Below are 27,477 nucleotides of genomic sequence, written 5' to 3'. Positions count from 1 at the left end.
ATAACTAAGAATCAAGTTTTCCAAACCATTGGATGTTGACATAAGGCTCTCACTTGACAGTTTCTAGAAAAGCTATAGCTTATATTACGAATTTCGGAGAAGTAAGTTCCTTTTTGGGATAAGGGTGAAATGTTGGCATTTAAATAGAATTTTTTCCTGTAAAAAAATGCTTAAAACCTAAAACCAGTAACCTTCGAAACCTTGTCCTTCTGGAGGCTTGCCCCTTTACCCTCTCACCGCCGGTGAGTTTTCCGGCCAGTTGGAGAACCACCGACGGTGGTGGTGACAACGCTTAACCCGGGGCGCCCTCTCTCTCTCTCTCTCTCTCTCTGTGGCGGTGGTGCCCGGCCGTTGAGTTCGCGAGGGTCCGTCAAATCTCAACAGACCACTCGACTCTCTCTCAACTCTGAAGCAAAGTAGCAGAGACAAGGTAATCCTGCCTTCTAATCTCTCTCTCTCTCTGTTTGTGTCGCGAAAAGGGGGTTGCTAGCGCACCCTGTTCATCTCGGATTTTCGGTGTTTTTCCTTCTTGTCTACCTTTCTACCCTTCCAATAACAGATGGGTTTTGTGATTTTTGTGCATGTGTAACTTATTTTGGGTGTTACCTACGAGGTCTGTCATTCTGTTGCAATCGTTTTGTTGTCATTGTAGATAAATTTAATATTTTGCTAAGTGCTTGGTAGGTTTTATTAATCTGGTTGATAGTCTTGCTTAATGAAACTAGTTTTTGGTGAAGTGTTTGGTGGGCTTTAATTGCTCGGTTGATAATCTTGCGTAGTGAATCTATCTCGCCAAGCCTCAATTCGATTGCTGCAGTGATGAGTGAACGGGCTCGAATGTGTCATCATCCTAGTTTTGCATGAATACTATTAGAAATTTAAAATTTTATATCCTCCCATTATGGACTCCAATTGTTTGTGAAGTGTTTGGAACATGATGTTCTTGATCTTTTGTTGGGCTATTTAATTACTAATTTTCCTCTCTCAAAGCCTCTGTTTTTATGATATTATTATGCATTTGAATGGAGGCTTGGGAGACAACTTGGATGATACTTAGATGTAATTATAATGTATATGTTTATTATTTATGTTTTAGTAAACTAAATAAGAAATTGTGACTCGTTCAAGTCATTGAGTCTCAGGTGGCCAATCAGATATCGAGTTCTGAGAATACCAACCATTCTTTTCATAAAACTCATCTTATATCATCTTATGATCTTTTGTTAAGCAAAACAATGATGACTGTATTTTATTCACTTTCTTTGAGTAATCAAAAGTCAACTAAATGTTTTAAGACCACATTTATCTTAAACATAAAGTATAAAAGCAAGAATCTTAATGTAATAAATAAATAGTAGACTGTTTTCTCTAATAGCTGATAAATTAGGTGTCTTTTCGTAAAGTACCTTTTTTTAATATAAATATCTATCTTGAGTAGGTTTTCCCTCTTGATCTGGAATATTGCTATCAGTTAAATTTATTTAATCACTTATATCAAGGGTTTGTATAGATACCTAGCTGAGAATTCTTTGTTCCGAGAAATCTGGTGGGCCTTACATTCTATGCCAAATCAATACAACAGCAACAACAACAACTACCCCTTTATCCCAAAACAATTGGGGTCGGCGATATGAACCAAAAAAGAAATTCATTCTGGGTCTTCCACATGAATCCTTCTCCTCCAATCATTTCTATCCAATGCCATGTCCTCGGTGAGGTTCAAAGCATTTATATCCTTTCCTATCATCTCCATCCAAGTCTTCCTAGGCCTATCCCGACCTCTTTTAACTAATATATTTTCCCATTTCTCCATCCTTCTAACTGGAACATCATTAGGCCTTCGCCGAATATGTCCAAACCACCGTAAACGATTCTCTCTCATCTTATTTTCAATGGGTGCAATGCCTACCTTCTTACATATCTCCTCATTTCGAATCTTATCTTTTATTGTATTTCCACACATCCATCTAAGCATACACATCTCAGCTACACTCATTTTTTGAATATGATGTCTCTTGGCAGCCCAACATTCCGTACCATATAGTAAAGCAGGCCTAATAGTCGTCCTATAAAACTTTTCCTTCAACCGCAATGGCATTCTACGATCGCACAATACTCCAGTTGCACTTTTCCATTTCATCCACCCAACCTTTATCCTATGATTTACATCTCCATCAATTTCTCCATACTTTTGAATGATAGATCCCAAATATTTGAAACAATCATCCACCGTTATTTCTTGCTCACCAAGCTTCACTATACTCCCATCACTACTTCGTTGCTTACTAAACCGACATTCCATATATTCTGTCTTACTCTTACTCAACTTAAAACCTCTTGCTTCCAATGTCTGTCTCCATAATTCTAACTTAGCATTAACCCCAACTCTAGACTCATCAATCAAAATAATATCATCAGCAAACAACATACACCACGACACATTTTCTTGAATTGATCTCGTAAGCTCATCCATCACTATAGCAAATAGGAAAGGGCTTAAAGTAGATCCTTGATAAACCCAACAGTTATAGGAAAATTGGTTGTCACCCCTCCACAAGTGCGGACATTGGTTACTACTCCTTCATACATATCTTTAATTATACTAATGTACTTGAGAGAAACACCTTTTTTCATCATTGTCCACCAGAGAACGTCCCTAGGTACTCTATCGTATGCCTTCTCCAAATCAATAAAAACCATATGCAAATCTTTGTTCCTCTCTCTATATCTCTCAATAAGTTGTCTAAGAAGATGTATAACTTCCATAGTTGATCTTCCAGGCATAAAACCAAATTGATTCTCCGATATCATGACAACCTTCCTCAACCTAGATTCAATCACCCTCTCCCAAAGTTTCATAGTATGACTCATGAGTTTTATACTATGTCACATGGGTGCGGGTGCGGGTGCGGGTGCGGCACTTTCAAAAACCTAGGGTACGGGGGTGCGGCAGGGGCAAAAATGTAAAAAAAAAAAATATATATATATATATATAATTTTGAAGTTTTAACAGTTAACAGTAACACTATTATATATATATATATATATATATATATATATATATATATATATATATATATATATATAAAGAGAAACCTTGACAGTTTCAAGGTTGGCATAGTCATGGCATAGTCAGATAGACCATTTTCTTAGTCAACTATATGCTTGGACTGGTCAAAACAGGGGTATATTAACCAGGTTATATGAACATATACATGCTTGAGTGATTCAATGTAACTTCATATTTCTAACATTAAACCTTCCGCAGCATGTGTCATTAAATGAGTTATGGAACGAACTGCAGCAAAATTATGACCATGCAACAGAAACTAAAATCGAGTACAAACACATATAAGCATACACCTGTACGAAGAGCAACCAACAGAAGAACTTGAATGAAGAGAATACCTTGTGTTTTTTGAAACAGGAAAGTGAGCAACTGCACCTTAAAATATTGACAAATCAATAACTTCTGTAACTTGGTAGATCTTATAATCCTATGAACTGAACTTAGATAATGAATCAATCCCAAAACAAATAAATTAAACCCATTACATGCCCATAACATAGCAACACATTTTAAGCAATGGTTGATAGAACGACTTTTCAAAAAAGATGAAAGTAACATTTGACCTTAAGTCATCAAGCATAAGCAACTAATAAAATAGATTGTAAACGAAATAAAAAATCAAGAAGCTCCACAAAACCCATTTTAGCATAGAATCAAAAGCCCCAAAATCAAATAGTCAAAGATCCCCAAAAAATAAATACAAATTTCATTAACAATATACCTCTATAGCATCATCAATTCATCGAAAAATTTCGGAATGCCCAAACCCCCCAAATAACATTATTGAAAATTTTTTGGAATGCCCAAAACCCCTAAATAATATTATTGAATTTTTTTTGAAATGTCCAAAAAGCCTATAAATAAAAAGTTAAAAACCCTAGATGCTAATGACCCACATATAATACAATCAGAGAGAAGAGAGATAGTGAGAGTGACGAAGAGCGAGAGCGAGAGATAGTTAGAGTGACCGAGAGAAGAGAGACTATGAGAGAGACAGTGAGAGTGACGGAGAGAAGAGAGACCGTGAGTGAGAGAGAAAGCAAGTCAGAAGGAGACATACTTGAGAACTGAGGAGGAGCGGCCGGAAGGAGTCGGAGATCGTCGACATCGGCATTGGCTTTAGGCTTCACGAGGATTTTTGCCCTAATCCTCCTCCTCTCACTCGCTTTTCATCGGGCGAAAAAAAGTCTAAAAATTGGACTTAAATGACCTTGGGTGCATTGACCGCACCCAGGGTCGTGTTGACCACACCCGGTGCCGCACGCGCACCCGTGTCGCGTTGCGTCGATGTGGGTGCGGCATCTGCTTTGCCGAGTCCCTGTGACTTTGGTTTTATACCACGATAGTTTGTGTAATCTTGTATATCACCCTTATTCTTATATAGAGGCACCAAAGTACTCTTCCTCCACTCATTAGGCATCTTATTTGTCTGCCAAATCTTGTTAAAAAGATTTGTCAACCATTCTAAACATTTCTCTCCCAAGCATTTCCAAGCCTCGATAGGTATATCATCTGGGTCAACTGCCCGTCTTGATTTTATTTTCTTCAAAGCCTCTACAATTTCTTTCTTTTGAATTTTGCGCATGAAGTCACGATTTATCTCATGAAAAGGAATGGAGAAGTCTCCAAGATCCTGAGCATGACTTCTATTAAATAGCTTATCAAAATAATCTTTCCATCTCTCCTTAATCTCCTCATCTTTGACTAAAACCCTTTGCGTTTCATCTTTGATACATCTAACCATACCCAGATCCCTCGATTTCCTATCTCTCATCTTTACAAGCTTATAAATATCCTTCTCGCCCTCTTTGGTATCCAACTTGTCATAAACCTCCTTATATACCTTATCCCTCGCGTTTCGAACTACTTTTTTAGTTTCCTTCTTTGCTATCATATACTTCTCCAAATTCTCATTATCACGACTCTTACTTAGATTTTTATAATACTCTCTTTTAACCTTAATAGCTAATTTGACATCCTCGTTCCACCATGATGTATCCTAACCTAGCGGTGCACCGCCTTTAGACTCACCCAATACCTCCTTAGCCACCTTTCTCATGCCACCCACTATCTTATTCTACATTGATTCTGAATCATCCTCGAGACACCAATCAACTTCCTTAACTACCTGCTCTATAAACATTCCTTGTTTAGCTCCTTTTAGTGCCCACCACTTAATTCTAGGATATATCTTATGTCTATCCCTTTTGCAGCATTGTCTAATTCTAAGATCTAAAATTAAGACTCTATGTTGTGTAGCTACACTTTCTCCCGATATAACCTTACAATCGATGCAACAAACCCTATCTCTCTTTCTAAGTAGGAAAAAATCTATCTGACTCGTATTAACCCCACTTTTAAATGTTACTGGGTGAGACTCCCTCTTACTAAACCAAGTGTTTGCTAAGATCATATCATAGGACAAACCAAACACTTTCGTTTCTTTCTCCTATACCATAGCCTCCATGGATACTCTCAAATCCATTCTTACTAATGCCTACATGTCCATTAAGGTCACTGCCGATGAAAACATTTCTCCATAAGATATCCCTTGTACTATTCCATCTAAATCTTTCCAAAATTGACGCTTAATGGAATCATCTAAACCTACTTGAGGTGCATAAACACTAATAATATTAATAATATTCGTACCTAATACTAATTTAATAAGTAAAATCCTATCACCCTTCCTACGGACCTCAACTACATTATCTATAAACTCACGACTCATAATAATCCCTACTCCAGTCCTATTCTTATTTATTCCTGTATACCAAATCTTATATCCCCAAGGTTCTATCACTTTTGCTTTCTCACCTACCCATTTAGTCTCTTGTAGACATAAAATATCAATCTTTCTCATACACATAACATCTACTAACTCTACCAACTTACCAGTTAAAGATCCTATGTTCCAAGTGGCTAACCTAATTTTATGGTCTTGGACTAACTTCTTTACCCTCACCCGTCCAACAAAGTGAGGGAACCCTTGCCTATTTGACACCACACCCGGGCGCCGGTGTGACGCGTCGCTTCTGGGCGACGACCTAGCAACCCTTGCCCATTTATCACTGTCTCCGGGCCTATAGAGTACATCGCGTCACTCAGTAGGGAATGCCCCAACGAAATTCTCATATTGGTTCATATTCATAGGGTATGACTAAGTTTTTATGCTGGCTGTCATTGGCCTACCTTAACCCTCCTCCTTTATCCGGGCTTGGGATCGGCAGTGTATAACTAAACAGTTATACACAGGCGGAGTTTTCTATGCCAAATCAATATGGAGCTTTATTAAGTTTTCAAAAGTTACACCAATCTAAGATTTTCATGGTATTTTGGGTTACCACCTATAGAAACAGTAACATGATTTCCTGAAATAAGAGGGCCCACTTTAACCAACAATTTCCATGAGTCAGATCTCTAAAAACAACTAAAGAGAATTTCTTTTTCTACCAATTTTCCTTTTTGCCAAAGCACACCTTAAATTAAGCCTTTTTGTTTTACATCCATCCATCCATTAAAAGGACATTTGTATGTCCTAATATGACATTGGATGGTTCTAAAACCAAGGAGGGAATCCCTTGCCGCAAGGTCGAAGCTTGTATACTCTCTAGTGGGCAGCGGGGACCTTAAGTTAATCTAGCAGTAACTTATTAAACCCCTCTCCTTTGTATGTTTTATAAATAGCTTATTTTTCATTTGTATTTATTTAAATAAATATTTCATGTTTAATAGGTTTATCTTTATTTTTTAAACAAGTGTTCATAAATAAAAATAAAAACCATCATTTGTTAAACAAAAGCGGACTTTTTTTTCTTTCTATTTCTCCCATTCTATCACCATCGTCATCCCTCTTCCCTTGCTGCCATCATCTTAGGTTTAAATAGTTTGCAATCCAAACAATTATTTTCTTATAAATAAGAAACAATTTTTATTTATAAAATATTTTCTTATTTATGCTTACAAAAAATAAAAACACATCCAAACAGGACCTACAGTTTTATATCATCAATAAATATAGAAACAACAACGTTGATTACAAATCTGAAAACCACAACATAGACAAATGTGGACTTATATGAGCTACCCAGAAAATTAGCTCTTGCAAATAAAGATCTCATTGAAAGTTGTTATACATTCACATTCACTGACTGGATTATTAAAAACTAAAAGGGTATTTTATATTTATGTATGGCAAATTCATATTTATCTTCATTAGGTTCCAAATATTTTAGATAAATGACTAACTTTTTAAGAAATTACTCAGGTGATTGCTTCTGTCAGCCAAAGGAAGCAAGAAGAGACGTGGGCTAAGGCATGCCAGAGGAGAGAGAAGGGAGGGATGGAGGGGATCTCCAAGGAGGGGGCCCTCCCATCGTAAAGATTCAAGGTGTTGGCCTTGCCAACAACATCCCTCCTCCACTGAAGTTGGAAGTTGAAGAGTCCTCCGAGGGAATGAACCCTGGGAACATGTGGCAGGTCCACCTTCACTTATCCCTTAATGCCCTTCTTTTTTTTTCTTGTGGTTCTAGAGCTACATCACTTTATTGGTTTTTTGCTTATAACCAAAGCGGTGGCATATTTACCAAGGGCAGTTTAGTTAACGCTATTGTGTGTAATCTTATTTCCATGCTATTATGTGTGAACAAGCTTAATTGTTTTTCGGTCATTGTTGTGAAGGGCAGTCCAAGTCTTTAGAAAAAAAAGGTCAATATGTGAATGGAACTTTTTTATAGTTTGTACAGTTGGTCAAACCCATAGTTAGCAATACATGCAATGTCAAAAATGGTTAAATACTGAATACGTTGTTTGAAAATTCATAAAGATAGCTGAGAAAAATGACATAGAACAACGAGTCACAAAAAAATCGGTGTTGCTTCTTGTGGATTTCTTAGAGTGAGACATTTTGTGTTGAAGTACTACAGTGTTAGACTCTTGCAAGTTCTTGTTTGTTGCTGCTGTTAAGTTTGTGTAGAGTACTTGAATATTGTAGTTTGGGGTTTATGAAGTATGGACTATGGAGCAGAAGGATGCTATTCACATCATCCTCATCAATGGATGGGACCAATTACTCCTACTGGGTCGAATATGTAAGAACAGTTGGGAAGGGCCTATGATATGGTGGATATTTAGATGAGTCCAAAAGAAAGCCGGAAAATGATGATGAAAATTATGAGATTGCTTTTGATGAATGGGATAGAGATAATGCCAAGGTTAAATCCTGGCTTTTGAGTTCTAGTGAGCAAAATATTGCTCTGAATATTGTGAAGTTTGAAGAAGCTAAAGAAATATGGGGTTACTTTTTGAGCTGTCTAATTGAGCTCACAGATATCAACTGTCTCAAGAGCTCAAGAACTTGAGGCAAGAAGGCAAGTCAATTCAACCCTTCTTTACAGAGTTTCAATAATTATGGATGCTCTTTTCCCTATGCTTCCGAATGTGAAGTGTTCCAAATGTAAGAAGGGTGGGGAATGCAAAAAACTTGAAGCTGAGTTTAAGGACCAGCAGCAGGTCATAGACCTCCTCATGGCTCTGCGCATTGAATTTGATAGTGTGCACAATGGGATTCTTCATTGAGCATCCTTTCCCACCCTTATGCAGGCACTATCCGAGTTAATGGCAGAAGAGACCGAGAACAAGACTCTTGGTGCAAAACCATTTGAGACTGCATTGGCTACTACCTAGATTGGCTAGATATGAGCTTGCAGAGAGGATCAAAAATCAGTTTAAGAGCTGTAGCTTTGGAGGATTCCATTTATGGCATCAGCGGCTTGGCCACATTTTCAGCTCACGACTTTAGTATCTTTTGTCCACTTGGGCATGCTAAAGAATGCGAAAGTTGTAAGTTGGATAAAGTCATGCTCTATCGTTTGGGTCTAGAATAATTGAGTCTGTTAGAGCATGTTTGGGGACCTTCGCCAATGTTGTCTAAAGGAGGTTAATAAGTTCATAATTCAATCCAAAGTCATTAACATCTTCAATGCATGCTAACTTCAAAATCTTAGTGTAGAACAAATTCACATTGAAGTTTGAAATGAAGGACACAGTTTTTAAAAAATGTCATAACTTTTGAATACTCAACACAAATAGTATTAGGAAGTTCTTAGGAAGGCAAACATCGGAGTCATGGAAGATGAACAACATTGCTAGCTCAAAAGAGAAGCTTTAATTGAATGCTGAACTCATCGTCATTGCTTGCCACAAACTGCTTTATCCTATTATATTTTACAACTATGGTTGAAACTTCCAGAAAAGTAAAATGGTAAGCAAAATAGAAGGAAAAAGTAACAATCATCAAAGAACCATCCACGGTATACTTATTTTCAACTAAATCAGGATATTGAGATTAGCCTGAGAACAACATATAAAATAACCTTCATATAGGATTGCAATACAGTAGTAACAAAAACGAGTCCATTTCATCAGCAAAGAAGAACATAACTGTATTGTGTGTACAACATCATCATAACTAAGGTATTCAGTGCAGAGCATTCATAACTGAATCTACACAAACAAACAATGTTCAAAAACTTGAAGGTATACAGTTTCTATGTTCTAAAAAAGTTAAACGCACCGCAGGTTCAACTCATACTCGACACACAAAAGTTAGTATTTTCTCCGCGCAATTTATCAACACACAGGCATTGAAAAACTATTCAAAAAGACTTGATATTATGATGAGTACACCCAAAAAAAAAGTTTGTTTACATCCTTACTCGACAAAGGGTAGGAGAAATAAGGGAAATGCTAACAAATGGATGATTATCTTTCCAAAAAAAAATATCACAAAAAAAATTGCATTTTAAGAATTCAAAATATATGAGATTTACCAGTTTCTCAGTACAAACAAATCCAAAATAAATCCCCAATGAACCAATAGATTCTACGTTCCCACCCAGATTAAAAAAAGACAAAAAAAAGAGAGTTTAAAAAACAAAGAAGGTATTCAAAAAATCTGTCTAAAAACAATAAGGCATAAGTTCCATTAGGATTCCGCTAACAAGCAAAATACAAACTTAACAGACGATAGATCTTTCCTACTTCCATGCTAAAAAATAGCAACAACAATCAAATTAAGGTTCTAGGATTTTCCAACAAGAACCCCCAAAAAGGAACTTAATAACTAGGAGATCTATAGGATGCAAATCAAAGAGGCCTCAATTCTCAAATCCAAGGTAGGATTTGAGATCCTCAGAATTGAGAATGGATGATGCTTGGCCCAACCCAAAGAACCTTGATTTAGAGGAAAATTTCATCTCAAATCCTCAAAAGGTGAAGACCTTAGATTGGCTGATTTAGGCATGATCTCTGCCATATCCATGGCTCTCCATTTCACATCATGTCCGCTGACATGAGACTGAAGTCATCAGATAGACCCAAAAGTAGACATTTTGTACATTAGTAATTTACATATAGGTACCTAATGTATAACATATCTGTTACTTTTGAAGTATTTAAGATAAATTTCTGTTTTGAAGAGTTAACTATAGTCAGGTGATATATAAAGTAACATAGGTAATCATCTCCACAATTTCTTAAATAGATATTTATCTTAAATATTTGAAAATTGTGGTGACTGAATGTAAATGTACTATATGATTAAATAACTATATGTAAATTACCCTATGTAGGGTTTAGAATGCATCTGAGTATAAATTCATTTGGTTTTTTATATGCATGGTTTTTTTAAGGAAGGTTTTTTATATGCATGGTTATGAATTGGTTTGGGACCTCAATCATGTAGGTCATTACGAGTAGGGCTGCACATGAGCCAACCCGAGCTTAGAGCCTAGGCCGGTCAAGCGGGGCTCAAATATCACCAAACCAGCCTAGAGCAAAGCTCGGTTAAGCTTGAGTCAACCTAGATATTAAGAACATGTTTATTTCTTAAAACACATAAAAGAAGAGGAGCATAAGCTTAAACCCTCAATTAAGAGGATATATTTAAACTATCACCACCAAAGGTTTTGGCTTGCCAAATGCAACTAAACGGAATTGGATATAGGATAAAATCCAATTCATTGACATCCAGCATGGTTCTATTAAATCAGATTTGGGTTGCGTCCAACCGGCTATATCGTTATATCGAATGACGAAAACACTTGGATGTAAACATACAATTGACAAAAAGGTGCCTCACATGCAATGCCAAATGATTCTAAATAAGAACCTAGAGGTAAATTTATAGAAAGAAGATGCCCCCAAGGGTAATCTAAGGAACTTGAAGGTGCTCTTTGGCCTTCTTGCCTTTTGGCATAAGTTTTATAAAAGATATTTTAAAAGTTATTTTCAATAAAATGTTATCTGTAAACTGAACACCAAATAATAAAAACTGGTTTACACTAGGGTGAGATCCGGGTCGAACTCAGGGAATGAGATGAAAAATTTTGTATTCCAAACAAAGCACGCCTTTATTGCCTTAATAATAAAAAAATAAAAGAGAGTGCAACAAACAAGCGCGTAAAAACCTATTACAAAGTCGCAAACAGAAAGAAAATTAATTACAACCCAAAATGTGGCCTAAGGCCCTATTTAACTAAGAAATAAAATGAAAACAAAAAGAAAGAGAAACATCCGCCTTTACTCGCAACTACAATCCGAATCCGCGGGTGTCGATCTTTGTGCATCCACTTTGACACCACACCTCCAACCCATGATAGCCACCTGCAAAAACAAGAACAAACACACAAAACACAAACTCCACACGACCAGGTTAGTTCTTAAAAAATGCAAAAAAAAAAACAATTGAAAATAAAGGAAAAGAACCAAAATTCTAAACACAGAAACTAACGAACTTTCATGGGTTTCTATACTAGAACAGAGTGTCCTCTATTCCAGGACATGACACCACAAAAGAAACTTACGAAACAAGACTCAATAGATGCAAAAGTGACGATTTCATCTTACGTGATTTCGAGAATTTCTTGTTTGGACAGATTCTCGTAAATCTGGCGAACGGACAGGTAAACTGCGTCAAATCCTTATGAAAATTTTCAGATTGATTCCTGACACACTCGGGAATATGACACAGTTTACAGAATCGAAAAATTCCACAAAAAGTCACATAAAATGATGATGACACTAAAACAGAAAAAGCGTAGGAAATTTATAGACAGAATACGGTAAAACAGAGCGACAGTTCGTCAAACAGATTTGGATCTTGACGAAATTTTTCAAATTGAAAGTAGACTTGTCTAGAAACCTAACCCACTTTACGGATTCGAAAAATGTGTTCGGAAACTCCAGATACGCACAAAACAAGATCAGGAAAATAAAAATAAAAATCAGGAGATCTAATTATCGATTTTTCCTAAACTCAACAACTAATCTAATTAAACCTAAAAAAATAAAAATAAAACCTAACTAATCAGATAAACAGAAAATAAACACAGATTAATATCCTAATAATCATAACAAATAAAAAAATTAAAACAGAAACTAAAAAAAACGCTATGTTAGATCTATTTGACGACTTGAATTGAAGGATGGTCGATTCAAGCTGTCGACCTTGAAAAGAAGTGTTTTCTCGGTTCCGGGTCATGGATCTGAAGATCCAGGACCCGTGACATCCACTTCTTCATTAATGGCATTATGTAATCTGAAGATCCAGGTCCCGTGACATCCACTTCTTCATTAATGGCATTATGTAATATTGTTTATTGTAATGAGGGGTATTTTAGTACCCTAAATTTTTGTAATCAGTTGTTAATATGAAGGAATACACAGCAGCCGACCCTATTACTGAAGGGGTATCGGCTTCTCCCATCTTCTCTCTCCCTTTCTCTCTCTCTCTGTTTTTCAGATCTCACGCGTGGAAGGACCTGGAGATTCAAGATCTAACATGGTATCAGAGCCACGCTGCAATTGAAACTGGAATCGATCTCAAAGGTACGTCCGATAGATCTGTCCTTCTCGATTTCTTCTTCTAAGTCAAGAACATATCCCTCCATTCCCTATTTTCATTTTTTTTTGGTTCACGTACGACCCATTTTTGTCTCCCCACATTCATTTCTTCTATATCAGATCTGATATCAATCAGATCTGAAGATAATCAGATCTGACTTCTTCTTCCCACAGTCCTCTTTTATCCTCTTTCTATTTTTCTTTCACCTCGGTGGTGGCTGAACCTCGGTTTCCCCACAACCTCGGTTTCTATCCCCACAGCCTTCTACCTATCTCTTTCCTTTTCTCTTGTTTCAGTTTATTGATCTCTTTATTTCTTTCATATCAGCGTGATCTAATCACGCAGGGTCCTATTTCTCATTCTGTCACTCGCATACCTAGTTTATTGCTGTTGATAGCGGCGTGATCTAATCACGCAGGGTCCTATTTTGATTCAGCTCAAGCCGATACATTCATTTTCTGTTTCATTTATATCAAATGTTTCATTTCATATACAAATCAAAAATTATTTTGATTCAGCTGCATCCTTGATCAAGCCGATACATTCATTTTCTGTTTCATTTATATCAAATCTGATTGACATTCAATTTCTGTTTCATATCAGCAATCTGAATTGTTTCTGCAGTCTGATAGCATCGATCTGAGTTAGTTCCTGCAAAAAAAAAAAAAAACTGCAGGTGTAAGCAGATTGTGCTGAATACATTCTTAATTCTGTGAAACATGAATTCACTTCCTAGTCAATCAGTTCTTTCTTCCAGTTTCCTCAGTCATCTCGTGTCTGAAAAATTAAATAATGGTAATTTCTTGACTTGGAAGAGGCAAATCATACCTTTCAGTAGGAGTCAGGATCTTTCTGGACACCTGGATGGATCTATTCCAGTTCCTCCTGAGTTCCTATCACAAGAAGAAAGGGACAACAAAGGGGAAGCTACTACCGTATATGTTAGAAATCCTGAATTTGTGGCTTGGATGAAAAGAGACCAAGCGCTTGTTGCTTATATTACATCAACACTGTCACAAGAGGTGCTTGTAGCTATTCCAGATGACTGCACTGCCATGCAACTTTGGAACAGACTAGTTCAGACATACTCACAGGTTTCTCAGGCCAGGATTATGTTTCTTAAAAGAGAATTTCAAATGTTAAGAAAGGATTCCATGTCCATCATGGAATATTTGAACAAAATGAAGGTTATCACAGATCAGTTAGCAGTTGTTGGAAGTACAGTTTCTGATAAAGATTTGGTACAACAAACCCTCAGTGGATTGGGACACGACTATCATATGATTGTCACTTCTCTATTATGTTTACCTGAGCTGCCCAACTTTGAAGATCTGCGCGCAAAATTGTTACAATATGAGATGAATCTAAAGGGATTTTCTGAAGAATCATCTATGCAAACTGGGGCACAAGAAGTTCTTGCTACAGGGGTTACTTATGCACGAGGACGAGGAAGCTATGATATTAAGGGAAAAGGAGCACAAGGGAGAAGTAGCCATGGCGGTCGTGGATTATTGCCTACACCCAACTCATATACCAACTCACAAAGACAGAGGCCAATCCCTACTTGCTTTCTGTGCAATAAAAGGGGGCACATCAAAGCCAACTGCTGGTTTAATCCCTTAAATAAAGGAAAATCAACACAAACTGAAGCAAAAAGAGGCACAGACAGTACAAGGACCAATGGAGAAGTAAAAGAGTTGTTGTTGTCAGCCTTAGCAGAATTGAATCTGAAACAGAATGAGCAAGGTACTTGGTATGTGGACTCTGGCGCAGCGACTCATGTTACTGGTGATGCAGGTAAGCTCCTAAAACTTGTTCCTTACATTGGTAGAAGTAGTATAGTTACTGGAGATGGATCACACCACTCTGTCTCGCATATTGGAAACTCCATCATATCCTTGCCCGAATCTTCCATCAATCTTTCAAATGTTCTTTATGCTCCTAATATCAAGAAAAACATTGTTTCAGTTTCTAAACTTGTTGATAATGTCAAAGCCTCAGTTGAATTTACTCCTTCTTCTGTTCTTGTTAAGGATCTCTACACGAAGGAGACGTTTGCTAGAGGAAAACGACAAGGCAATATGTATGTTTTTCAAGAAGATCCTTCAACACATGTTAGCTCTGCAGATCCAAACTTGAAGCTCCAATCATCGTTGTCTTCTGAAAATCCTACCTGTGTTTTTAGTGTCTCTGAAATCAATAAGCCAAATCTTTGGCATGGTCGTCTAGGTCACTGCAGTAGTAGTTTCATTGAAAAGCTTGTTTCGAATAATCTTATTCCCAAGTCAAGTCTAGGAATAAATGTCAATGACAATAAATGTTCTAGTTGTCTCTTATGTAAGAGTCATGTTTTACCATTTCATTCTATCAATAAAAGAGCTTCAAGACCTTTTGAGACTATCTGTTCTGATGTTTGGGGGCCTGCTCCAGTTGCTTCCATGTCTGGAACTAGATATTATCTTTTATTTGTTGACAGTTATTCTCGATATTCCTGGATATTTTTCATGAAACATAAATCCGAGACTTTCAAGTTGTTCCATAACTTCCATTCCTTTGTAAAAAACCAATTTTCTGAAAACATCCTAAGTTTCCAATGTGACGGAGGAGGTGAATTTTCTTCCATTGACTTTACTAACTTTCTTCAAAGTAATGGGATAAGAAAAAAGGTGTCTTGCCCACACACACCTCAGCAGAATGGGATTGCTGAAAGGAAGCATCGCCATATTGTTGAGAGTGCGATGAGTATGATGCATGACAGTAATCTTCCGATCACTTTATGGACAGAGGCTTTTCATTCTGCAGTCCATGTGATAAATCGATTGCCCATGACTATTTTGGAAAACAAGTCTCCTTACTTATCTCTTTTTGGTGTACACCCCAACTACTATGATTTACATGTCTTTGGATGTTTATGCTATGTTCATGTTGACAGTTCAAGGAGACATAAGTTTCAGGACAAGGCTTTAAAGTGCAGGTTTGTGGGTTATGCTGATGACTATAAAGGGTACAGGTGCTATGATCCGGTGAGCAAGTGCATCAAAATATCAAGAAATGTCATCTTCGATGAATTGAATTTTGATTGTCGATGTACTAGTTCTTCAGAATCAAAACATAGAGTTGAGGCTTATTATCCTTGGTTGAATTATGAACTTCTCTCAGGAGCTAGTGATGCTTGCTCAAATTGCATTCAAAAGGATAAGAAACTTGTGTCTACTGATGGAATGATTGATCATGAAAATACAGACTCAACTTTGAATCCAGGAAGGTATAAAGGTCTTGTCTACACTCGACGAGAAAGAGAGTCACCCACCATAGTTGATTCAGATATGGACGCTTCCTCAACATCCAACATTGTTGATACTAGAAGATCCACACGTTCTCGCCATCCAATTGAAAGGTGGGTCAGTTATGAAAATTTCTCATTAGATTTTCAACTCTTTCTAACAGCCTTGAATAAGGAAGATGAACCCACAACGTTCTCTCAAGCATCAAATTCCAGAAGATGGATTGAAGCAATGAATGAGGAGATGGAAGCTCTACATGAATGTGGTACGTGTGATGTCGTATCAAGACCACCTGACAGAAACGTTGTTGGTTCGAAATGGGTGTACAAAATAAAGTATAAACCGGATGGGACTATAGAGCGATACAAGGCGAGACTTGTAGCCAAAGGTTTTACACAGGAGCAAGGACATGATTATGATGAAACCTTTAGTCCAGTTGTGAGGATGGGGACAATCCGAGTCATACTTTCTTTAGCCATTGAACACCAATGGACCATTAGCCAACTTGATGTGAAGAATGCTTTTCTTCATGGAGATTTGAGAGAAGAAGTTTACATGGAACAACCCACTGGTTACGCAGAAGGTAATCCTACAAAATATGTCTGCAGACTAAAAAGGGCTATATATGGATTGAAGCAGGCATCTCGATCTTGGTTTGACAGCTTTTCTCTTGAAATACAAAAGTATGGTTTTAAGAAATCTCTTCTTGACCACTCCCTATTTATATTTAAGAACCAAGACACAATTACTCTGTTGTTGATATATGTGGATGATATTATCATCACTGGCAGTTCCAATGAGCACATTGAAGAAGTCAAACATCTCTTGAATCAGAGGTTCAAAATGAAGGACCTTGGCAAACTACGGTACTTTCTTGGAATTGAAGTTGACAGTTCCTCTGAAAAAACGACTCTCACTCAACATAAGTATACCATTGATGTTCTCAATAAATCAGGTATGAAAGACTGCAAGCCCTTGAGCACTCCTAGCGTTCTTCATCAAAGGCTTAGCTCTCAAGACGGAGATCCTTTTGATAATCCCACACAGTACCGTAGCATAGTGGGTATGTTACAATACCTCACTTTTACTCGCCCTGATATAGTCTACTCGGTGAATCAAGTTTCTCAGTTTATGCATGCCCCATGTGAAGGGCATATGGAAGCAGTTAAACGGATACTACGATATCTGAAGGGAACGGTTGGGGATGGTCTCACATATAAGCGAAAGACAAATGGGCAAAGTGCACATGAGATCACTATTTATTCTGACGCGGACTGGGCAGGAGATCCAGATGAACGCAGATCAGTATCAGGCTATTGTGTATTTGTTGGGATGAATTTGGTTTCTTGGAGTAGTAAGAAACAAAAGGCTGTTGCCAGATCCAGTACAGAGGCTGAATACAGGTCAATGGCAGCTGCCACTGCTGAGGCTACTTGGGTTAGACATCTACTGACAGAAGTCGGAGAATCGATATCTCGATCACTTCTTTTGTGTGACAACCAGAGCGCCATTAGTATGTCTTTTAATCCAATCCATCACAGTCGTGCCAAACATATTGAAATAGACCAGCATTTTGTGAGACAAAAGGTAGAAGAGAAAGAGATTGAGCCTGAATTTGTTCGAACTACAGATCAAGTGGCGGATATATTTACAAAAGGATTGACAAAAGACAGATTTTGGATGTTAAAAGGCAAGTTGTTCATGATTCAAGATCATGCACAACTTGAGGGAGGGTGAAAAGAAGTGTTTTCTCGGTTCCGGGTCATGGATCTGAAGATCCAGGACCCGTGACATCCACTTCTTCATTAATGGCATTATGTAATCTGAAGATCCAGGACCCGTGACATCCACTTCTTCATTAATGGCATTATGTAATATTGTTTATTGTAATGAGGGGTATTTTAGTACCCTAAAATTTTGTAATCAATTGTTAATATGAAGGAATACACAGCAGCCGACCCTATTGCTGAAGGGGTATCGGCTTCTCCCATCTTCTCTCTCCCTTTCTCTCTCTCTCTCTCTCTGTTTTTCAGATCTCACGCGTGGAAGGACCTGGAGATTCAAGATCTAACAGACCTATCTCTTTTTTTTTCTCAATAAAAATAAATAAAGAAAACACAACCTAAGTGCAGATCAATAAACTTAATCTAATCCAATTTGATCTATAAATAAAAATCGAGAAATAAGAACAGAAAATTTAAAACTAAATCTGTGGTAGAGAAGTAGGAGGAGATACCGAATTGGCAAATCCGGTGTCGCCCAACGGACTGGGTTGAGAAGAGAGCGAATTTCTGCCTCATGGAGTGTGCAACTGCCTCCCGGATTGGATCTCACGCTGATCCTGCAGAGAAGAAGAAAATAGAAGAAAAGAAGAAGAAGAAATAGAAGAAGAAGAAGACGAAGTTGAGAAGAGAAGGGGGATTTGCGTGAAGAGGGAAGAGGGGATCAAAGAGGGAGAGAGACTGCTGTAGAAAGAGGGCAAAAACTGCCTCACGCCCCTCTACAATGAGTTTTTATATTAGGTTTTAGGTTAGATTAAAAATTACAAAACTAATCCTATTTTAAAAACTATTTCAAAGAGGCGACTTACATCTATTCTAAATTACAAAAATAGAGTGGGGCCAAGAGAGTTTTTTTTTGAAATTTTATTAATTATCCACTATGGATTTGGGTTAATTGGACTGCAAATCACGTGTGGGTCCTATCAAAGATCCACCAGACGTCACATGGATTGGATCCGGAATCGGTTCTTTTCTGAAATTTGCTCGAAAATCATAAAATGACCATAAATTTATCGTTTTAACTTCGAATTGGACGAAATTCAAACCACAGCTCCGTGACACCTGAAACATCATAAACATGGGCATCAAAACCATAAAAGACTCATAAATGCATGGATTTAATAATGGATATGAATGCATTTTCATGCATTATCACCTTCCATTCTGTGTGGTTTAGAGGAGAAGAAGAGAGGAGAAGCACTTGCCGTCGAACGTCTCAGAGAAGGAGAAGATGAGAGCAAAGGTCAGTTTTCTTGCCTAAGCGGTAGCCTCTGTGGTCTGCATCCTGTAGATCTCCCGGTTATTAAGTTCTTTTTTGGGGGTTTTTGTTGGGAAATCCTAGAACCCTAATTTGATTGTTGTTTATTTTTTTAGCATGGAAGTAGGGAAGATCTGTCGTCTGTTAAGTTTGTATTTTGCTTGTTATCGGAATCCTGATGGATCTGATTGTTTTAGACAGATTTTTTGCCCGCCTTCTTTGTTTTTGAAACTCTTTTCTTTTTGTCTTTCTGTTTTTTCTTAAATATGGTTGGTAATGTGGAATCTATTGGTTTATTGGGGATTTATTCTGGATTTGTTTGGACTGAGAAACTAATAAATCTCATATATTTTGAATTCTTAAAATGCAATTTTATATATATATATATATATTTTGGAAAGATAATCATCCATTCATTAGCATTTCTCTTATTTCACCTACCCTTTGTCGAGTAAGGATGTAAACAATCTCTTTTTTGGGTGTACTCATCATGATATCAAGTCTTTTTGAATAGTTTTTCAATGCCCGTGTGTTGATAAATTGAGCGGAGAAAATACTAACTTTTGTGTGTCGAGTATGAGTTGAACCTGTTGTGCGTTTAACTTTTTTAGAACATAGAAACTGTATACCTTCAAGTTTTCGAACATTGTTTGTTTGTGTAGATCCAGTTATGAATGCTCTGCACTGAATACCTTAGTTATGATGATGTTGTACACACAATACAGTTATGTTCTTCTTTGCTGATGAAATGAACTCGTTTTTGTTACTAGTGTATTGCAATCCTACTAATCTCAATATCCTGATTTAGTTGAAAATAAGTATACCGTGGATGGTTCTTTGGTGATTGTTACTTTTTCCTTCTATTTTGCTTACCTTTTTTGCTTTTCTGGACGTTCCAACCATAGTTGTAAAATATAATAGGAGAAAGCAGTTTGTGGCAAGCAATGACGATGAGTTCAACATTCAATTGAAGCTTCTCTTTTAAGATAGCAATGTTGTTCATCTTCTATGACTCTGATGCTTGCCTTCCTAAGAACTTCCTAATACTATTTGTGTTGGGTATTCAAAAGTCATGACATTTTTTAAAAATTGAGTGTCCTTTATTTTAAACTTCAATATGAATTTGTTCTACACTAAGATTTTGAAGTTAGCATGCATTGAAGATGTTAATGTCTTTGGATTGAATTATGAACTTATTTTATTACCACCATTGTCATTGCCATCATTATGATCTGTTCAGTGAAGTTCGACATTGTCTTGGACTCCAACATTATGATGTGATATTTCGGTTGAACCAATAGTTTGGCTTGTAGTATACTGCAATCTTTTAATATGATAAGCTAGTCTTCCCTAACCCAAGATACATAATCAGAGTTCAGTTCTTGCCCTTTTCCATTGCCCAACCGTTTAAACTGTGATGGGCATGACTTCCAGGGAAAAACTAAATTTTGAAAATCTCTCGAAAAAAAATGCTCGCCGAGAAATTACCTTAAGCAATATAGGTGACTATATATATAGTAGGTGGTAACTGCCTACCACTTTTCAGATCTACCTGGTTTTGAGTGTTTTTTCCTTGTTTTTCTGAAATCTGACTATACAAATGTGTTCTATGCTAAGTCACACGGACTCGGCTAGGGAGGTGCCGCACCCGAGTCGACACGCCCCGACACGGGTGCAGACACGTGTACGGCTTCTGACTCGGCCTGGACTTGGTTAACGCCGAGTCGGACTCAGTCAACGAGTCGAGGCCGAGTCTGTCCATATTTTGGATTCGGTCAACTTTGACAGAGTCAAAAAATGTCCATTTGTCCCTAAAAAAATGATTTTTTTTATATTTTTTATTTAAAAAATATATAAAAAGAGTCACAATGCACAGTCACAGTGGACTGTGCTGCAGTCACAGACTGTGACTGTGCACACTGCACAGTCACAGACACAGTCACGGACTGTGTTGTGTCTGTGCACTTTTTTAAAAAATAATATATATATATATAGCCGAGTCCCCGTGTCCAAAAATTTTAAAATTGCGCCGCACCCGTGTCGCACCGCGCCCGCACCCATGTGACATAGGTTCTAAGTGCTTGATTTTATAAGAATTGACTCTTAGATCGTCCGATGCCGACATGTAGGTAAGTTTTTATAAGGTTTAAAAATCGACGATCTAAAATTTTCATAAATATTCAAAACTTAAAAAATCATGTTTTTTTTAAATTAAAAAACATTATCCATAAATATTCAAAACTTTAAAATCATGTTTTATGTTTGTCAATTGCCACGTTGTGGTTTATTGTATTCTTGCCTATTAGTGGTTTATTGCTTGTGTGCATGTGCATTTCGTAACATACACACCCTCCTACCATTAGGAGGAGCCAATTACTCTTTCTCTCTCTCTCTCTCTCTCTCTCTATATATATATATATATATATATATATATATATATAGATAGATAGGGCCACTAGAATATGATGACTAAAAATGTGAACTGGAGTATGAAATAAGCATTTTAAAATCTTTTTTGCAAATCCGACCTTGCAAATGTGTTCAGCATGATCCATTTGCAAGGAGCTATGTTACCGGGACATGCCACTTTAGGTGCCGTACCTGTGTCAACACAGGTATGGGTACGACATGGGTACGGGTACCAGACACGCCATTTTTCGTGTTCTATATTATATTATATTATATGTTATATTTTCAGTATTTAATACATTATATTCAGTTTATTTTGTATTTATGTGATATTTAATATTATATATATTTATATATATAGCCTTGTCCCCATACCCACTTTTTTTGGAATTGTCGTGTTGTACCCACTGTACCTATACCCATACCCATACCTGCACCCGCACCCGTACCCAGGTGACGAGCTATAAATCACTTGTTGGATCGTGTATTTTTGACAAAAAATACAATTTTTGCATGGATGAATATTTATGAAAAATTCTTATCCATTGATTTTCAAGACTTAAAAGATCCAGTGTATGCATTGTAATTGGACGATCCAAGAGCTGGTCCATATAGAACCAGGCAAAATTTAACGAAAGAAACAGAAAAAAATTATGAAAATCTTGGTTCATATATATATAGGGCTAATCTACCATTAAACTAATTATATTTAATGTTAGACACATCCAAAATAAAATTACCAAATAACCTTAAGGTGGTGGCATTTTTGAAAATTTTGTGATTGCTTTATTAGGTTAAAAAGTAAAATCCATTCATGTGGGAGAAAAGCATTTTTCCATTGGGAGAAATTAGAGCTGTTGGCCTATTTATTGGGGTTGAAGGGCATCTTCTGGAATTCCCTTTCAAAATATATGTAACCTCTCTCTCTCTCTCTCTCTCTCTGTGCAACCCATCTTAGTGCAAACTTGCTTACTTGTCATAGTCACGGGATTCAATATATGTTTCCTACTAAACAAACCATGTAGAATCACATCTATAACATTTGATCTACAAAAAAAAAAGAACATTTTAAAGAAAAGAGTGATTTCTACACAATATTTCCGTACCTTCATTAGTACTACCCTATTTATATAAAATTGCTAGCTGCCTACCACTTTCCTAGCCTACTGCCAGCTTATCACGAGCGAACAAGTGTTTTCAAGAATTTTTTTATTTCGCAAATTTGACTCTGCAGATGTAATCGACAATGTTGATTTACTAGGAAACAAAACTTGGATCATGTTTTTTAATTAAAAAAACATGATTTTTAAGTTTTGAATATTTATGAAAAATTTAGATTGTCGATTTTTAAACCTTATAAAAACTTACCTACATGTCGGAATCGGACGATGTAAGAGTCGATTCTTATAAAATCAAGCACTTAGAATACATTTGTATAGTCAGATTAAGGAAAACATGGAAAACCACTCAAAACCATATATATATATTTCAAGGTAGTTTCTCCGCGAGCGTTTTTTGTTCCGAGAGGTTTTCAAAAATGGAGTTTTCCCTGGAAGTCATGCCCATCACAGTTTAGACGGTTAGGCAATGGAAAAGGGCAAGAACTGAACTCTGTTTATGTATCTTGGGTTAGGCAAGCCCAACTACTCTTAAGCTAGATAATTTCTTCCCTTTTCGAAAGGGTGCACTCAAGTTGTCAGTTTGTGAACCTTCTTCGATGTGTGGAACACGCTGAAGCACACATGCTGTTCACTCTTGCTCTCGGGTTATGCAGTTGAAGGAGCAACTGCATACCCTTAACAAGGATTCTGTCTTCAGATGAATATTTTTAGAAGGCAAGGATGTTGTCACACCTGCTTGCGATGGCATCAAAACATGTAAATGATGATCATATGGTTCTCCATCTGCTTAGAGGTTTACTAACTGAGTACTGTGTTGAGAATGGTTAAGAAAGTAGTTAGTTAGTTTACACTTCCAATTTTCATAATTTTGAGAATTATATTTGTGATGCTTGCTCTAGAGGTTCTAGAGCCCTTCTAATAACAATCCAGGAAGTGCTAACAACAATTCAAGGTCCTGATGACAATGGAAGAAGTTCTGGTGACAATGCAATTATTTTGGGACCTTACTGATGATTAAAGTATTTTTTAACAACAAAGAGTGTCATCATAAGATGTTGATTACTATCTAGTCTGTCATTCCGATACGCAGGTTTAAGGTACCTTGTCTTAAAAGGAAAAAAAATCAACTATTGGATTATCCCATTCCGATGCGCAGGTAGATTTTTTAAGGTTTAAAAATCATCCGTTTAAGATTTCATAAATATTCAAGGCTTAAAAAATCATGTTTTTTTTAATTGAAAAAACATGATCCAAGTATTGTTTCCTAATAAATTTACTATGTCGAACATATCTGCAGTGTCAGATTTGCAAAAACAACCTGAAAATTTCAGTTCCTTCATGGTAGGCTATGTCACAGGGATTCGGCTAGCAGGGTGCCGCACCCGCGTCGACGCGACTCGACGCGGGTGCGTGTGCGGTCAACCCTATCCTGGGTGCGTTGACCGCACCCAGGATCATTTTGGTCCATTCTTGTTTTGGATTTATTTTTTTTTAAAAAAAATTGCCCAAATGAGCTGCCAATTTTTTTTAAAAAAAAGTAATGCTGACCGCTGCTGACAGCAGCTGTCTTTCAGCTGCTGACAGCAGCAGCAGCTGTCAGAACAGCTGCAGCAGTCTACTGACAGCAGCTGCTGTCAGCCGCAGCAGCTGACAGCAGCTGCTGTCAGCCGCAGCTGCTGACAGCAGCTGTCTGTCAGCTGCTGACCCCCTTTATATATATATATATATATATATATATATATATATATATATATATATATATATATATACATTTTTGCCCCTGCCGCACCCCCGCACCCGGGTTTTTTGGAAGTGCCGAATCCCCGCACCCTCACCCGCGCCCGCACCTGCACCCATGTGACATAGATGGTAGGCCGGCGGTAGGCAGCTACCACTTTTCCTCTATATATAGAAGGTGGTAGCTGCCCACCACCTTCCACGCGACCGTCGGATCACATGCTTAAAAAGTTAAAAGTCATTAAAATGACTTTTAGTGGCATTGTGACTGCTGCTAAATCCTTTTTGGGTGGACAGAAAAAAAAGGCGTGATGTACACGCATCGAGCGGGCGCCACTGGCATCTCGCAGGGAATGTGATATGCAACTACCACATTCTCTCTCTCTCTCTGTATATTTATATATATTTACCCTATATATATGTGTGTGTGTGGGAAAATATTTGGTACTAATGAAGGTAAGGAACTCATGAGCTAGAAATCATATGAGCAAGTTGTATCGACTCAATCTAACCACATTGATGTGTTTAGCATGGATTGTTTGCTAAGGATCAAGCCTTGGATCTTGCATTTGTAATGTAAAAACATGATCTTTTGAGTTATGAAATTTTGGCACATTTGTGGGATGTTGATTTTTGAACCCCTTTAAAAACCTAATTACGTTACGTGTCATACTCACATGATTCAAAACAAGTTTCCTACTAAACAAACCATGTAGATCACATTTATAACATTTGATCTAGAAAAAAATATTAGTTCCTTACCTTCATTGGTAGTCAATATTTCCCATATATATAGGGGAATGGAAACCTACAAAATATTCTCGGTGCAAAATGAAACATGCTATTGGATTTCTGGTGTTTTTTCAAAATTCTGACTATACATATGTTATGTATATGCTTGTTTTTTGTAGGAATTGCTTCTTGGAGCATTTTATAACGTTTCAAAAATCAACGGCCTACAATTTTCGTGGGGTTGTCTTTTGTTGCTCCAATTGAGATTAAATTTGAGGTTTCTTTTGACAGAAAGCGATGGCCATCTCGGTGTCTAAGGTTAACCAGCTGGATGCAGGGAGGTTGGATGAGGAGATGTCAGCAATGTTGAAGGAGCAATTGGTGAAGGTTTTTTCTCTAATCAAGGTAATGTTGATCTGATTTTTGTTCCACTTTTCCACTCTCCCTTGTGTTCTGAGGTTTGGTGAGCATTGTGATGATGTTAAAAGATCGAAAAAATGCATGTTTGTTTTCACTCTATCGATGGATTTCAGATTTTGTTAGTTTTAAGTTTCTCATTAAAAGTTTTCATGAGGAACCCATGATGCTAAGAAACACTTTTTTATTTTGTTCTTACTAAAGTGCTTATGGACCAAAGAAACACAAAAACAATTAATGTGTTTCGACAACAATGCCTACATCCACGACCAGAAATTTCTCTTTACCTCTCTCAACAACTACCTGAGATAGAGGTTCCTTTAATAGAGAATATTGTTACAATTAAACTCTTTAGGAACTTCCTTATTCTCTCCTTAGGATCAAGTACCAAATTTTAATTTTCAGAATCCTTAGCTTCCAGGAGTCTTCTTTTCCTGAATAACTCTAACAACTTCCTTTGATTGGATGATCTGCATATCATGATTCTTTAACTTGGGCCTCAAGTCTTCTAGATAATTCAGTTGATATCTTTGAGCCTTTGAACTTTCCATCTTGTGAACTCTTAGCACTCCCTTCACTTTTAGGACTTAGATCTCTAACATCCACGTCAAATTCAACGGTCCTAGGACCACGTTGAGTTTTCACCGAAGCTCAACAAAGTTACAAACTGCTTAGTAGGTAAGGTTTTGGTGAAGACATCAACACATTGGTGTTGAGACATTATATGCTTGACTACGAGTTGCTTAGCCACTCTATCTTGAACAAAGTGAACATCTATTTCAACATGTTTACTTTTTTGGTGAAATACAAGATGAGCTCCCATATAATTCTCACTCACATTATTGCACCATAAAACAAGAGGAACAAAATGATCAATTCCCAACTCTTTTAATTCACCCAAGTCCTTTAAAGCAAACTTTCGACTTAAAGAATTAATCAGATTCATGATATATTCATTGGAGCTGCCAGTAATAAAGATATCATCCACATATACTAAAAAAACAGTGAGATTTTGTTGTTGAAGAATAGACAAAGATGTATCAGTACTAGAGCTCACAAACCCCATAGATAGCAAGGCATTATTGAGTTTTTGATACCAGGCTCGAGGAGCCTGTTTTAACTTTTAAACCAGAGCGCTTTCAACAAACAACACACATAAGAGGATCTTGAAAACTTGAAGGTTGATGCATGTAAACAACTTCATTTAAATCCCCATTTAGAAAGACATTATTCCCGCTTTCAACAAACAACACACATAAGAGGATCTTGAAAATTTGGAGGTTGATGCATGTAAACAACTCCATTTAAATCCCCATTTAGAAAGACATTATTCCCATCTAGTTGTCTAACCATCCACTGATAACTGGCCACAATAGATCAGTGATATTTTCAAAATATCACAATATTTTTGTGATATTTTTGAAAAAATCTTTATTTTATATGTTTTAAGCCATTTTTTATTTTTTGTTTATTTTGTGTTTTAAATACTTTCCAAACTTATTTTCTTATATTTTTTAAAGAAAAAGATACAAAACCTATTATTTCTTATTTTTTTTATATTTTTTAATTGTTAAAACTTCAGATTTTTTAGAGACCAATTTTTGAAAATGTCGCCGAGAAATTGCCTTGAATGATATAGGCGACTATATCAAGTAGGTCGTAGCTGCCTACCAGTGCTACCACTTTTCTGGGCTACTGGGTTTTGAAGGGTTTTTTCGATGTTTTCCTTAAATCTGACTGTACAAATGTGTTCTAAATGCTTGA

The 27,477-nt window shown here is 36.9% G+C and overlaps 1 protein-coding gene across 3 annotated transcripts in view; it reads left to right on the top strand.

Moving 5' to 3' along the window:
* Positions 1-203: 203 nt before the first annotated feature.
* TED3 (Pex2/Pex12 N-terminal domain-containing protein / zinc finger (C3HC4-type RING finger) family protein) overlaps positions 204-27,477 on the top strand; it is a 34,463-nt gene continuing 7,189 nt past the window's right edge. For 2 of the 3 annotated variants that reach the window (XM_090011414.1, XM_090011412.1), the window contains exons 1-3: positions 204-430; positions 7,338-7,549; positions 25,588-25,701. In XM_090011414.1, the coding sequence (XP_089867540.1) occupies positions 7,388-7,549; positions 25,588-25,701 (276 nt within the window). In that variant the 5' untranslated portion in view covers positions 204-430; positions 7,338-7,387. Of the gene's footprint in view, positions 431-7,337; positions 7,550-19,220; positions 19,283-25,587; positions 25,702-27,477 lie in introns of those variants that run through there. The other variant, XM_090011413.1, reaches the window with a different exon arrangement.

This window comes from Nuphar pumila, chromosome 6, assembly GCF_984573655.1.
Source record: "Nuphar pumila chromosome 6, dmNupPumi1.hap1.1, whole genome shotgun sequence".
Lineage (NCBI taxonomy): Eukaryota > Viridiplantae > Streptophyta > Magnoliopsida > Nymphaeales > Nymphaeaceae > Nuphar > Nuphar pumila.
This window is presented reverse-complemented; position numbering and strand designations above follow the sequence as displayed.